This window comes from Sinocyclocheilus anshuiensis, unplaced genomic scaffold (assembly GCF_001515605.1).
Source record: "Sinocyclocheilus anshuiensis isolate Anshui unplaced genomic scaffold, SAMN03320099.WGS_v1.1 scaffold1162, whole genome shotgun sequence".
NCBI lineage: Eukaryota > Metazoa > Chordata > Actinopteri > Cypriniformes > Cyprinidae > Sinocyclocheilus > Sinocyclocheilus anshuiensis.
Window position 1 is genome coordinate 1,696,241 of NW_015540875.1, and position 14,602 is coordinate 1,710,842.

General features: G+C 34.5%; 1 protein-coding gene across 3 annotated transcripts in view; it reads left to right on the forward strand.

Moving 5' to 3' along the window:
- Positions 1-14,602, forward strand: part of LOC107688209 (raftlin-like) — a 94,240-nt gene that overhangs the window by 65,016 nt on the left and 14,622 nt on the right. For all 3 annotated transcript variants that reach the window (XM_016485819.1, XM_016485821.1, XM_016485820.1), the window contains exon 7: positions 7,313-7,428. In XM_016485819.1, coding sequence (XP_016341305.1) covers positions 7,313-7,428 — 116 coding nt within the window. The remainder of the gene's footprint in view (positions 1-7,312; positions 7,429-14,602) is intronic.

The following is a 14,602-nucleotide window of genomic DNA, read 5'->3' on the forward strand; positions in this document are numbered from 1 at the left end:
AATTTAAAATAACTAAAATATATTTAAAAGTGAAATACACTAAATGAATCAGTAATCTCCAAAATGGGACACATACATAATACAACCTTGACCAAATATATACATAAATAAAAATTGCATACATAACACAGTTTAAAAAATAAATGAATAAAAAAAATACTACATGGTAAAGCTAAAATTTTACTTTTCTATTATATATTTCTATGGCAATACTATTGTAATTTTATAGGGGTTATAAATAAGTGTTATGATACTATTAATATGAATATGTGCTCATCCTATAGGTCATAAATAATTGAATTAAATGCATCTTCAAATAAATGGATGAGCATTTTTTGGAAAACTGATTAGTTTGATATTATACTAGTGTACCATATTTTATTTTCTGCCTCATTAATTAATCACGCTATTAAAATAGCTTGTGGGTTTGGCTCACTTGAGTGCACTGAAAGCATTTTCAGAAAGCGCAGTAGAGATCTGCACTGTGGAGATCTTTCGCTTTGTTCTTTGATGGCTAACCCAATATACGCTGTTTTGTGGCTGGGTTATGACATCGGGGACATGAGGAGAGGAGGGTATTTGTCATCATTTAGAGCTTTCTGGGTCTTGAAGTGGTAATGATGTGGCAAGAGAACGTGTGCAGTGGTAGCAATGACGCAAAACCCAAGCTTCTTATTAGTTAATGAATTTTCTTTAATGACTCCCCTGTACAGTCAGTAAACCCCTGCCAAGTTCTGTGCAGTTCTACCGAGGGAAGTCGTCCTGAGGTAATTACTGAGCAAAAGCAGAAATTGATTTGATTCTTATATTTTCTGAGGGAAATAAGAGTGGTATTGGCCCGTGCAAAACTCAATGCCACAAAGCTGTGGGGTTCTGCTGGTTGCATACAGGCAAAAGTCTCCATTCTGACCTCTAGATACTGTATGACACGAGTTCCTCATTCAGTGCAAACTGCCTGTTTTATCTCTAACCAGGCAAAAATCAGAAGTCTGAAACAGTAAAAGCACACATCAATTTAGCAAATCACACGACTTGAGACATTATTCATGTCCTTAAGACAAACGCAGGACAAGCAATCACATCTAATACACTTCTAATACTAACCGTGACTATGAGCGATAATAATAGGCTACTCATGCTTGACTTGGCAAAGGCCGCTAATAAATGGATTTAAAAATGTAATACACTAAACGAATAAACAAACAAACAAAAAAATATACACAAAGAAAAATGACTGTACAAATGACTATATATATATAAAAAAAAAAAAAACTATATATAAAAAATAGACTACATATAATAAAAAATGCATACATGACTTTAAAAAAAAAGTAAAATAAAAAAAAAAGTGGAAAATATAACCTTACCCAAATAAAAATGTAAAGTAGAACACAATATATAAAACTATTAAATCGAGCATAAAGAAAATAATATATAAATATTCGATGAAAAACTTAATAATATATAAATATTAATTCAAAACTTAAAAAACGAAAGTGTAAATTAAAAATGTTGCAGCAGTTGACTGAAATAAATACTTTGAAATGAAATAAAAATAAAGTTGAATAGTAATATTACAAAAATAATAATAAAAAAATATTTGCATAAAATAATTACTAAAATTTCAACTAAAATTAAAATTAAAACTGAAAATATAAAAATTAATTTAAACAAAATATCAAAACGAAAAACATACTATAATAGTGAATAAATAATACTAAAATAGCAGTTTGCATCACAAGGTTTTTGCAAATACCACTAATAAAAAGATTTAAAAATGTAATACATAATCAACTAAGATACAATTTAAAAAAGTGGAATACACTAACTAACATAAAGTAGGACACAATAAATAAAACTATTAAATCAGTCTCAAATAAAATTAAATATAAAAATTAGATGAAAATACTACTAAAACTGAAATAAAAAATAAAGCTAAACAGTAATATTACAAAAAAATTACAAAATCGCGTAACAAATTTACTAAAACATTAACTGAAAATATAAAAATAAAATTCAAATATTGATAAATACTACAACAGTGCATAAAATAATATTAAAATAACACTGTTTGCATTACAGTGTGTTTTTTTTTTTGTTTTTTTTTACAAGGACCACTGATAAAAAGATGTTAAAAATAAATAAATAAATACATGGGATATTAAATACGAAACTTGACTTTATAAATATTTTTCTTAAATTGCATATACGACTAAATAAAAAAAACATTTAAGTAGAATATATTACCTTACCAAGCATCACTAAATAAATATGTAAAGTAGAGCACAGTATGTTTCATGAGTCGAGACAAATGATGGTGTTCATGTCAACCACACGTGTGAAAGAAAAACAACAGGAAGTGAGGGCCGTGTTAAAGCAGGAGGATGGCGAGGTGCTGGCAGAGCCCCGTGGAGACCGGGAACAATGTGATATCAAAGCACCGCCAGCATGTAGACTTTTCATAAGTGTCTGATTACATGAAAGGCTGGAGATGCATTCATTATCAGGCCTGTGAGCACATGGGCCAGATCTCTCCAAATTTAGCTCCTCGAGTCTGGCCTGCGAATGCATAATGAGAACTCCATGGTGATGCACTCCCACAGTGTCTTCTCGCTGTAAACATCAACACGTCCGGAATATGTGAGGAGGGACGTACACACAGATAACACAAGCCCATCTCAGACAGATTCTCTGGGTGAATCTCTCCAAAACATGCCAAGGTCACGTTTCACCCCAAAATCAACAGGAAATAATAGTCGTATTCATGCCGCAAACCTTGCAAGAGTAATAGCAATGCTTTCCTTCACAATATATTTACACTAATCATGTTCTGCATAAAAATAATAAAGCTCATTTTAAGACTGTAAAGATTTTTTGCATTGTACACTATTTTCATGAGAGTTAAGCAAATTTCTCCCCCAAATTTCCATTTCTATTAGAATATATATACACATTTATATATATATATATATATATACACGATAAAAAACTTGAACTTAACAATCTTAAATGAAATTACAAATGTTGCCTTGGCAAGTAACCAAAATAAATAATTTGAAGTACTAAAATCACTAAAACTAAAAGTGAAATTAAACATAAATTAAAGCTAAATACAAATATTTAAACAAAATAAAAAAGACAAATCACATAAAATTACTAAAATTTAACACTTTATATTAAGGTGTCCCTGTTACACTTTACATATACTTACTATTCTATTAACAATAAATTATGCATAATTACATGCAAGTAACCCTAAACCAAACCCTAATCCTTAACCCTAACCATACATGTAGTTAATTAATATTACTCAGTACTTAAATTTATAATTACACTGTAACAAGGACACCTTAAAATAAAGTGTAACCTTAAACTGAAACTGAATACATAAAAATAAAAGCTAATTTAAAATATTTAAAAAAAATACTATAATAGTAAATAATACAAAAATAACACCATTTGCATTACAAGTTTTTTAATATTATGGTAATGAGAATTTGCGTGGAAAGTATGTTTAATTGTCGTGAATATTTGTCAAATGTAAAATACTGAATGATTCTGAAATACTGTAGGCATCATGTTGTTGAAAAAAATACTTCTTTCTATTGATTTTGGAGGTGAAAAATGTCCTGGACATGATCTTGACAGGTTTTGTGAGATTTGTGGTCCTATTTGATAGAAGATCAAAATGATAGTCTTAGGAGATCAGCGGTGGCATGGCCTCCTCCTCCTCTATCTTCAGAAACTGCCCTCCAGGTGGCTTTGATATGAGTTTATCCACCGGTCCAGGGGTGGAAGGGGGTTTTGTGGTGGCTTAAAGTCTCCTGATGGATTCTGCTCTTTGTCGATGCTGTTGGTGTGGCGTTCTGCTCCACTGATTTACTTGTGCACCTCGCCTGTGTCCTCGTCTAGCTTTGCTTCACTGACATTGAAGTTATCCAGGAGAATGTCCTTTATAAGGAAGCTTATCTTTCGCCTCTCTCGCCCTTAGAGACAGGTTTCCATGGTGAGAGAAGGTGGGAGGCAGGAGTCGGGTTTTAATGCGATGGGTGTGGCGTGCCAGTGCCGCCCATCAGGCCAGGATTGAATTTGCAGCTCAATGCCACCATTATGAGTCCGCAATTAAAGATTCATACGCTCCACAGGAGAGCAACACGGTGGGCCACAGGCTCATCGCCTGTTCCAGGTTTAGCTCCCGTTGAATAGACGCCAACAATGTTGACTAAAAGGTTTCTTTTGTCTGACTTTTGCTCCGGTGCGAATTTCCCCTTCCTCAGAAAAGAATATCCACCCGCAGCTGCGACACATTCATGCGCCTGACTATTCATGCTGTTCTGCCTATATTCAGATGCACGAAGGCACAGATATTCAGCGTATGAATTTCCAATAAGGTATTATCTCGCTATGAAAGGGATTTTGGAGATACCTCCACTGTCATTGTCCTGATGCACAAAAGAATCAGAGTATGAATGGAAGCATTTGAACAGGTCCATGAGGGAGAGAGAATGACAGACACACCTATTCACGGCATTAAAGTGAAGAGCGTCATTTTTTAAATGTTAAAGTCAATATGAAATCCAAATTAATCCTATTTAGTTTTTTTAATACACGTACCTGGTCTTATGGAGCATTCACACTGCAGCTAAATACAGATGTCACTCCTCTTCTGAGTGTTCGGTCTCATTCTGAACATCAGCGCCATTCAAAATGGAATTTAAAACGCTTTTGAAATTCCAATTTAGATAATGAATTTGAAATAAAAAAATTCCAGTTCAAATTTGAATGTAATGAAGTAGATTTCAAATAGATAGGTAGATCAGTAGATAGATCGATATAGAACGATAGATAGAACGACAGGAACGATAGATAGATAGATAGATAGATAGATAGATAGATAGATAGATAGATAGATAGATAGATAGATAGATAGGATTAAATGGTTAAGGGGTTTATATTAATCTAGATGATGGATGGATGGATGGATGGATGGACAGAAAGACAGACAGATAGATAGAACGACAGAACGATAGACAGACAGACAGACAGATGGATGGACAGCTAGATAGAAAGATAAAATAATAGAAAGAATGATATAAACAATGGCAGATAAAATGATAGAACTATAGATAGAACGGCAGGCAAACAGACAGACAGACAGATTTATGGAGAGATAGACAGAACGACGGAATGATAGATAGAACTATAGAACAACTGATAGACAGAACGTTAATTAATCATTAGTTTTGCGTTTGTTTGGTGCTGGTAGCTGATGCAGAAATCAAACATTTAACCTTTAACAACGATGCTTTTACATCACTGTCAGCACAGTAAAGCTTCTCTGAAGTAGTTTGTCTGCTCAAGTGATTGACATTTAATATGTTCACATCCTCCACCCGGTCTCATCCCATTTCTGCCCCACGTCGTAAAATATACATAAGCTGTCTTGAGCATTAGCAGCTCTCTCGGGCACACACTTAAACCTGAACGCTATCAGTCACCATGACCTGGCCAGACTAACTCCACATATTCCTGCAGTCTCACTCCATCAAACGGACAATCTCTCTGCCGTCAATCTCCATAAACGGGCCTCTCGCAGACCCGACGGCTTATTGAGCCCACGTTTGGCGCGTCTCCCTGTCGGAGTCGCTCACCTGAGACATCGCTGTCCGTCCAGACGGGCTCAACAGCTGAGGCAATCTCCCGAGTGGACTTTTCCAATTACGATCCCTAGTGGGAACATCTGATGCAAGGTGGCCAGAACAATGGCTCTGTTTGAAAGGCCGGTGAGATGCCTTCAATTGAGTAAGTGCAGCCTTAAATAGGTTTTTTTGATGGAAGGATGCAGGCGACAGACACCGGTCCCCTCCCTTTCCCGAGAAAAACCCCTTCCCATCGGGGCCGGCCCACGGTCGCCCATCCCTCAGCCCCCCTATAATGTAATCTGGAGTGTCTCCCAGAGCAGACAGGGGCAGCACAAACAGTATTAGTGTGTAAATGGAGGAAGGCTAATAAGGAAGCTCTTGGGCCATGAGAGGACACCGAGCAGAAATAACTCGGTTCCCAGATGCCCCTGTGCTCATCTTCAATACTCAGCAGAGCTTATTATCCAGCCATATATAAAGATCACTCTAAAACAGGGCCAAACGCAGGAACCGCATGGGGCGGCAGTGACATCAGGCCATTAAAATGTGCATTTGAAAGAGCTTCATTTATTTCACCGGAAATGTTCTACATTCCAACATGGATGTGTTGGCTAATTAGGCTGGTCATTCATTAGTCTCTGTCTGTCTTGTTGCTGTCACTCTTTCCTTTCTTTGAAATATTTCAAATGACTTCCTCATCCGCACATACTCTCTCTCTAGTTATATTTTGATCGCCTAGAAATCCCGCTATAGTTAACGTCCTTTTCTTCCTGTGCTTTCGTACATTTAGCTTGCACTGACATTTTAAAGGAATGTTCTGGGTTTAATAGAAGTAAAAGCAAAAGTATATCCAAGAATGGAAATTATTTCTCACCGTCATCCCGTTCAAAACCCGTATGCAAATAATTCTTTAGAGGAAATGGATGGAACATTTTTGAAAAACTAACAACAGTTCATAGTGACCACATCAAGCTCTAAAAAAAATCTGCTTTACAGATATTAATGTCAAATTTTTTTCCTTGCAAATATTATGCAAAATTTACAGTTGTATCAGCTATACCAGCCTTATATAGCTGGTGATTCTAGACTTACCTGATGGTAACACTTGTAATATTTACATTCTCTTACACTCTTGAAACATTATTTTAACATCTTGCCACTGTGTACTTCTATTGTAACTGTGTGACTGTAATTGTGATTTTAGTTTTTTTGGGATCACTAAAGTTCACCCAAAAATCATTTACTCACACTCATGTCGTTCCAAAACAGTGTGAGTTTACTTTTATGACTTCATGACTTTTATTTATATAATCTAATATTATTAATAGTTTTAATTAGCTTTTAATTTGTAATAAGTTTTAGTAATTTTGCTACATGCTTTTGTCATTTTCATTATTATAATTTTTTTAATTTATATCTATTTCAGTTTTAGTAAATATAGTACTTAAACTTATTTTATTTCAGTTAGTGCAATGCACCATTCCTAATTTTTGTTTCAGGTTTCTCAGTAAGTTTTTCATCTAAAATGTACAAAAAAGAATATTACAATTTTTTTAGCTTTAGTCAACAATAACAACACTGTTTGCTAACCAACACTGGACCCAACTGATGTTCTATACCCACCATATTAAACCCAGAACACTGACTGATTTCTTCTCTATTCCTTGCAGATTTTCTCGTCAAGACTGTGGACAGCGTGTTTGTGTTCCAGGAGGGGGTGGAGAGCGACACCAATGCGGCTGCTGCGTACGACGCTATAGTGGTGGAACAATGGACAATCGTTGATGTGAGTTACACTCAAACACATGTTTGCATTCTGTCCTTCAGAGTACTGTTGTCATATTTAACTGTACACTGTAAAAATGATTATTCAGAGTATAAGTTCATTGGAGTATGTTTTACAAGAAAATACTATTTTAACCTTTCTACTTCAGAATTTCTTATTTCAATGCATTACTTGTCGTTTCACTGTAATTATTTGTGAAATTAGAATTGAATCAATTTGCTGAACATTTACTCACCCTCAGGCCATCCAAGATGTAGATGAGTTTGTTTCTTCATCAGATTTGGAGAAATGTAGCATTGCATCACTTGCTCACCAATGGATCCTCTGCAGTGAATGGGTGCCGTCAGAATGAGAGTCCAAACAGCTGATAAAAACATCACAATAATCCACAAGTAATCCACACCACTCCAGTCCAGCAATTAACATCTTATGAAGTGAAAAGCTGTGTGTTTATAAGAAACAATCATTAAGACGTTTTAATTTAAACCGTCGCTTCCGGCTAAAATATGAGCAAAAACATTGCTTTCTTCAGTGAAAAAGTTGTCTCGTGTGAATCAGGAAAAGAATATGCACAGATCAAGCATTGTTTACAGGCAAAAACTGTTCTAAAGAAATAAGAGTGGATTTCTGGACTTTTTCACTGAAGAAAGTGCATGGAGAGGATCCAATGGTAAGCAAATGATGCAATGCTAAATTTCTCCAAATCTGTTCAGATGAAGATACAAACTACATCTTCAATGGCCTGAGGGTGAGGAAATGTTCAGTTTTGATTTTTAGGTGAACTATTCCTTTAAATAGCTGCACAAACTTCCAGAAACCATTAAATTAGGCAAAAACTGAAAAAAAATAAATAAATGTAGAAGCGCAGCACGAAATACACCAACAAAAAAAGCAGGAAAGCCCCCGTTTGAGTGACAGTAATGGGTCCTGCTGCTCAGAGAGTCTTAGCCATGCTTGTTGAAATCAGATATTGTGCCAGTTCGCCATTGATTCTTCTAAAGTTGGTCTCGCTTGGGCTTATTTGGGCTAGGTGTGTGTGTGAGGAGCGCGCAAACCGGGCAGCATCGTGTTAGTTAGCACTGTGTACTGATGCTATCAGCGTAATCGAGTTTTGAGATTTATTTTATAATCCTGCAGCTCTCACTCGCTCTCTGCTGTCCTCTCTCGTTCGCCCTCTTCTACTCGGCCATGATGGTGTTTCTGTAGCTGAGGGTAAGGATACTCTGTTTCTGCCCAGCATTATTCAGTGCCGCTCGGCCTGACGGGCTGCATTCAAATCTAAATCCACTCCACATCTCCCAGTATTCAACACGATTGTAATTTAAGATTTCATGAATGGTTTTCAGTATTAATATTGTGTAAGGGCATGTTGATGTATATGCCAGACATCAGAATCATATAGATTCATCGGACAGAAGGGTATTCTCACTAATGCAGTAAGACATTTTGAATTGATATGTTCAGCTGCTGTCTGACTCAGGCCCATCAATCACGGTCTCATTTTCTGTCAGTCATATTTCTGTCTTCAATGAGCCTGCATGTTTATTTCAAACGTCTCGTGAATCATGTTTCTATAATAGCGTCAGACAATCACTGCACATTAGTCATTCACTCAATGATGGTATTCTGAGAAATGCTTTTTTAATGTAGCGCAACAAATAAAAAATTATGGCATCATTCAATATATTAATGTAGTTATTAAATTAAATTGACTACAATTACAATATTCTACAATTAATTAATTATATATATAGTTTAAAAAAATATTTTTGCTTTTTTTTATATTATTTCTACGTAACAATGTATAAAGTATGTGTTTATACAAGTTGTTTTTAGTTGCATAAAAAATTGTTAGTTAATAAATCCAGTATTTTTGAATGTACTTAATTACCTAATTTCACACAATATAACATATGCATAAAAAACAACTAAATTAATGAATACAATCAAAAGGGAATAAATAAATCAATTTAAAAAACAATAAATATTAGATTATATATTTAATATATCATTTATTATTATACCTTTAATTAAATGTTTAATTGCATGCATAAATCTCCAAAGCACTTGTACGGAGTAACTGAGCCATGTTTGTTCAATACGAGTCAAATTGAGCGAGGACTTGTCGTAAAGGTAAATCAATAGGCAGAGTAACCTTGGACATGTAATGCAATGAGGGCACTCTGTCGCTAGAGCTCAGCCCCTGGAACACAACCACAAAAAAAAAAAAAAAAAAATTTCCATTTTAGATTTCCTTGAGGAATAATCCTTGAAGATTTACTCACAGCAACACTTAATAGTTTTGATCCACTGAGAAGGAAATTGCCTTAACAGCCTTTTATCACAGTCGCAGTGAGCTCTCCGTAAATAAGGGTGTGTTATTAAGAGAAGAGCAGCAGACTTCAGAAAGCTGCAGTGCAGTCGCAACACTCGAACGTGTGGATGTCTATAAAGTAAAACAGGTAATGCTGACTTATTAAAATAAGAAATACAGCCACAATTATGAGAAATAAAGGTGCAACTGAAAGATATCATATAGTCAAGTCAAATGTATTTTCTCAGATGGAAACGCCTTGAATAAAAAATGTTTTAAAAGGTAACTGCCTTAAAATGACCTTAAAAGAAAAGACAGTCACAACTGTGAGATATAATGTAAAAATACAAGAAATAACTATATTTTAAAATGTATCTGTATAATTCAAAATAATACAAATATAGGCACCTATAAAGTTAAATGTAATGACGAGAGAAAGTTTAAAATAAGAAATACAGTCAGAGCTATGAGAAATAAAGGCACAAATTAATGATATCAAGTGAGATTGAAATTACAAGAAATACAGTGCATTTATATGTTAAAGTACAGAAATAAATGATCTTTTTCCACTCTACTTTTCCACTTTCCACCTAAATTTACCTTAAAAACACTCACAACTGGACAGTTTCACAAGATTTGGGACCCTTTCTTCTGTTACCTCAAAAGGAATTATATTCCTTAATGCAATGTATTATAACTTAAAAGTTGTTTTTGAATGTCACTGTATTGTATATTAACAGGCCGGGGACGGGGTGTTACATTTAAGGTTTTAGTTTTTTTTTTAAGTTTATTATGTGCATATAAGAAAATTAATCCTGGATCTTGTGAATATTGCAAGGCTATTCGACGACTGAATAAAAACTTATTTGACAAAAAAAAAAAGAGATATAAAAGTACGGTGACGCATTGCTGCCACACATATTTTTTCCCACTCAATTATGTCATAATAACGAGATGTTATATCGTTAAACGACATCTTTTCTCGTGATAATGAGATGTTTTCTCGTTAAAACGACATCTTTTCTCATAAAAACGAGATGTTATGTCATTAATACGACATAATTATCTCGTTAAAACGACATCTTTTCTCGTAATGGCGAGACGTTGTCTCGTTAAAACGATATAATTATCTCATTAAAACGACATATTTTCTCATTAAAACAACATATTTTTTCTCGCAATAATGACATATGTCATAAAAACTATATGTTTTCCCGTTATTATAGATATATGGTATATGTGAGCAAGCTAAGTGACTGTCCGCGCTGCTGTCGCCACAGTCTGACATAAACGAGGATCTGCACGCTGCTGAAATTATTGAAACACACTGTTTTAAATGTATTTTAATGTAATGGTTTTATTTGTAGCGGCATGTTTATTAGGATTAATCTCCGATCTGTCTACACTATAGTGCTATCCAATAACTGCACTCAGACCCATGACTCGTTTAGGCTATGATCAGATCAAAACGGTTATTTTTAAATTAAAATTTTAAAAGATGTTGTTTTAACGAGATAATTATATCGTTTTTACGACATAACATCTCGTTATTACGAGAAAAGATGTAGTTTTAACGAGATAATTATGTAGTATTAACAACATAACATCTAGTTATTACGAGAAAAGATGTCGTTAAAATGACATCTCGTTATTACGACATAATTTAGTGGAAAAAAATAATATGCGTGTGGCAGCAATGCGTCACCGTATAAAAGAGATATAAAATTTAAAAGTTACAAGAAATAAACCCATTTAAAGTGTACCAGTATAAATCATTAGGATATTAAGTAAAGATCATGTTCCATGAAGATATTTTATACATTTCCTACTGTAAATATATCAAAACTTAATTTTTTATTAATAATATGCATTGCTAAGAACTTCATTTGGACAATTTTTAAGGCTTTTAACTTTTAATATTTTGATTTTTTTTTTCAGATTTTCAAATAGTTGTATCTCGGCCAAATATATATACACATACATACACACACACACACACACGTAATTTATAGATTAAATCCTTTGAGGCAAAAACGGAGTAAAATAAAATTGGCTAAATTGTGTTTTTGCAGTGCTTTTTAGATGCGTCATGCTGACACTGTAATGACCTAGCAACCACAGGTGGTGACAATCATGTTGTTTGTGAAGTATAAACACTGCTTTACCTGTATAAAGAGTCCTGCACATTGTCTGGTCACTAAGAGAAAAGGAAATTGGAATGATTAACATGAATATGAAAACAGTTACCGCAATGCTTTAACCCTGCATCCTATTTCAGGAACATTCTGTGAGTAAACACAGACAGACCGAGGCCCGGGGACATCTGAAACACGTCCACCGACTGCTAAAATCATACAATCCCTCGCCCGTGGCATCTAAAGACGCAATGTAAAATTTAGTCCGATCTTGTTATGGTTTTCCCGTCTAGCTCTCAGGATTTCTTTCCCTTTCAAATTATTCATGTCTCTATCTAAGGCTTGCATAACTACAGCAGCCTCAGATTCTTCTCGCATGTTTTGAAGCATGCCGACGTCTGTACAGTCTAAACTCTATCACTTTCACCTGGATCTGTTTTCTTGAAAGCAGTTCTTCTGCTGCTCGGATTGGATTTATTCAACTATAAAGGACAGGAATAAGGCGAAAAACAACTTTTTTTTCTCACTGGCCCGTGATGAGAGAGATCTAACAAAGTTGAATAAGTTATCCAAGTTAACAAGTTAACCGTTTGAAGCACACAGTGTAACTGTTTTAAAAAGTTACCAGAAACCCAATTAGAGCGCAAATGAGATTACTATAACGTGGTTGCATCAGGATGCTAATAACGAAGTTTAGTTGTGCATGAGAAAAACACTCTGGAGTTTGATAAGAGAGCTCAACGATGTCTTAAACTGTGCTCAAAGTCAGTTCAAGTAGCTACAGGAGAAGCATCAAAGGAGAAACTTCAATGAAACGCCATTAAGTTGCCTGAGCAACCTCTGAGCAATATCAGATATATATTTAGTATGTAGTTAGAGTAGAAGGTAAAGTTTGAAGGTCAGTGCAGTCACTGGAGCGGTGTGATATCTAGACCATTAAAACACGTCCCTTTGGCAATGTAACCTTTATGGCTCCTGTGCAGGTGAGAAAAACATGCGACCTGCCGTTTCAAAGAACACTTTTCTTTGTCTGTGTGAATGTGGCTGAACTACACGACTCTGAAACGAAACAAATCATGCTTTTCAAATCTTTCATTAGTCTATTTCCAGTATACTGAGTTTACAGTAAGTTTATGACGTGTGTGTGATTTTAACACTACAGACAGACGGTTGCTGTCAGGCCGTGAGGATATATATATCAGCGGCAGTCGAACATCCATGACAGATATGCCTTTCTGTAGACCCTGGGTAGAAAAGTGTCATATAGGTGTAAAATAAGGCTGGACTATTTTTAGTTGTCGAGAATGGAAGTCTGTGAGCTGAAATCTGCTTCTTTGACTGAAAAGGTTAATACAAAAATAGATCTCTCAGATCTTCTGGTACAATCTTTGATATTTTCTGATATGGAAGTTTGGGGTTGGTAAGATTTGTAATGTTTTTGAAAGAAGTCTCTTCCTCTCAAAGTTGAATTTATTTGATGAAAAGTACAGTACAAACAGTAATATTGTGAAATATAAAAAAAAAAAATTAAAAGAACTGTTTTCTATTTGAATATATTTTTTTATTTTTTATTTCTGTGATGCAAAGCTACATTTTCAAAATCATTACTCCACTCTTCAGTGTCATGTGATCCTTCAGAAATCATTCGGATATGCTGATATTATTAAATATTGCTGCCAATAATATTTATTATTATTAGCAATGTTGAAAACAGATGTGCTGCTTAATATTTTTTTTGTGGAAATCTTTTGTAACATTATAAATGTCTTAACTTTTTAAATCAAATTTAATGCAACCTTCCCAAACGTTTACAACTTTTATTTTTGCATTTAAAATTTAGCACCATTATTGCTATCGGACAGGTTTCCCAAACGCTCCCCATGTTTTCTACTGGTTGGACAAACAGTAAACCATCCTGCCCCCAATCACATCGCTCGTTGAGTCAATGTCGCTTTTGAAAGCACCACAATCCTCCAACCTACAAATTACGTAAGCACCACCAACATATGAATTACATAAAAAATAAGTAAATAAATAAAAAAGACTGTACATTAACAAATAAATAAATAAAATCACACATCAGCTTATAAGTCAACAAAATCACAATTTACCCTGTATACAGTATGTTCTGAATATACATTCTTGGTCTTATTGTAAATGAGTCATGCATGTTAAAAAAAAAAAAGTCTTGATAATCTTTCATTTAAAGTTGCTCCACTTCTGAAACAATTTTCCATCCTGATTGACATCATCATCCCCCTCTTGACTTTCCTCAAACTCTCCCCATCGGCCGTAGACAAAATTCACTATGATAGTCCCGTTTGCAGCATATAAAAACAACCAATAAACATTAAAACAACAAAGAACAACCAATTTTCAATGAAAAAAATAAAATAACAATAGAATAAACAAGACACGTCAAATCAAGACAAACCACCTGACTCCATTCTCTCTTTCACAATCTAATCAATTACTGATGTAATATGATGACGTTTCTGCTAACATTTTTTTTTTTTTTCAAATTAATCATCTATTTTCTCTGAAATGTGCCATATTGCTAAAAGCTGACATTCATGTTGACTTTATGACTCTTTTTCTCCAGTCTTGGTTCTGCTCTATTTCACTGACCTCCATGTAGAAAGAGTGTAGCACTTCAACAGCATCTAGATGTTCACACAATCCTGCCGCAATGGAAAGCCATTAAACAGACCATATTTTCTCATTT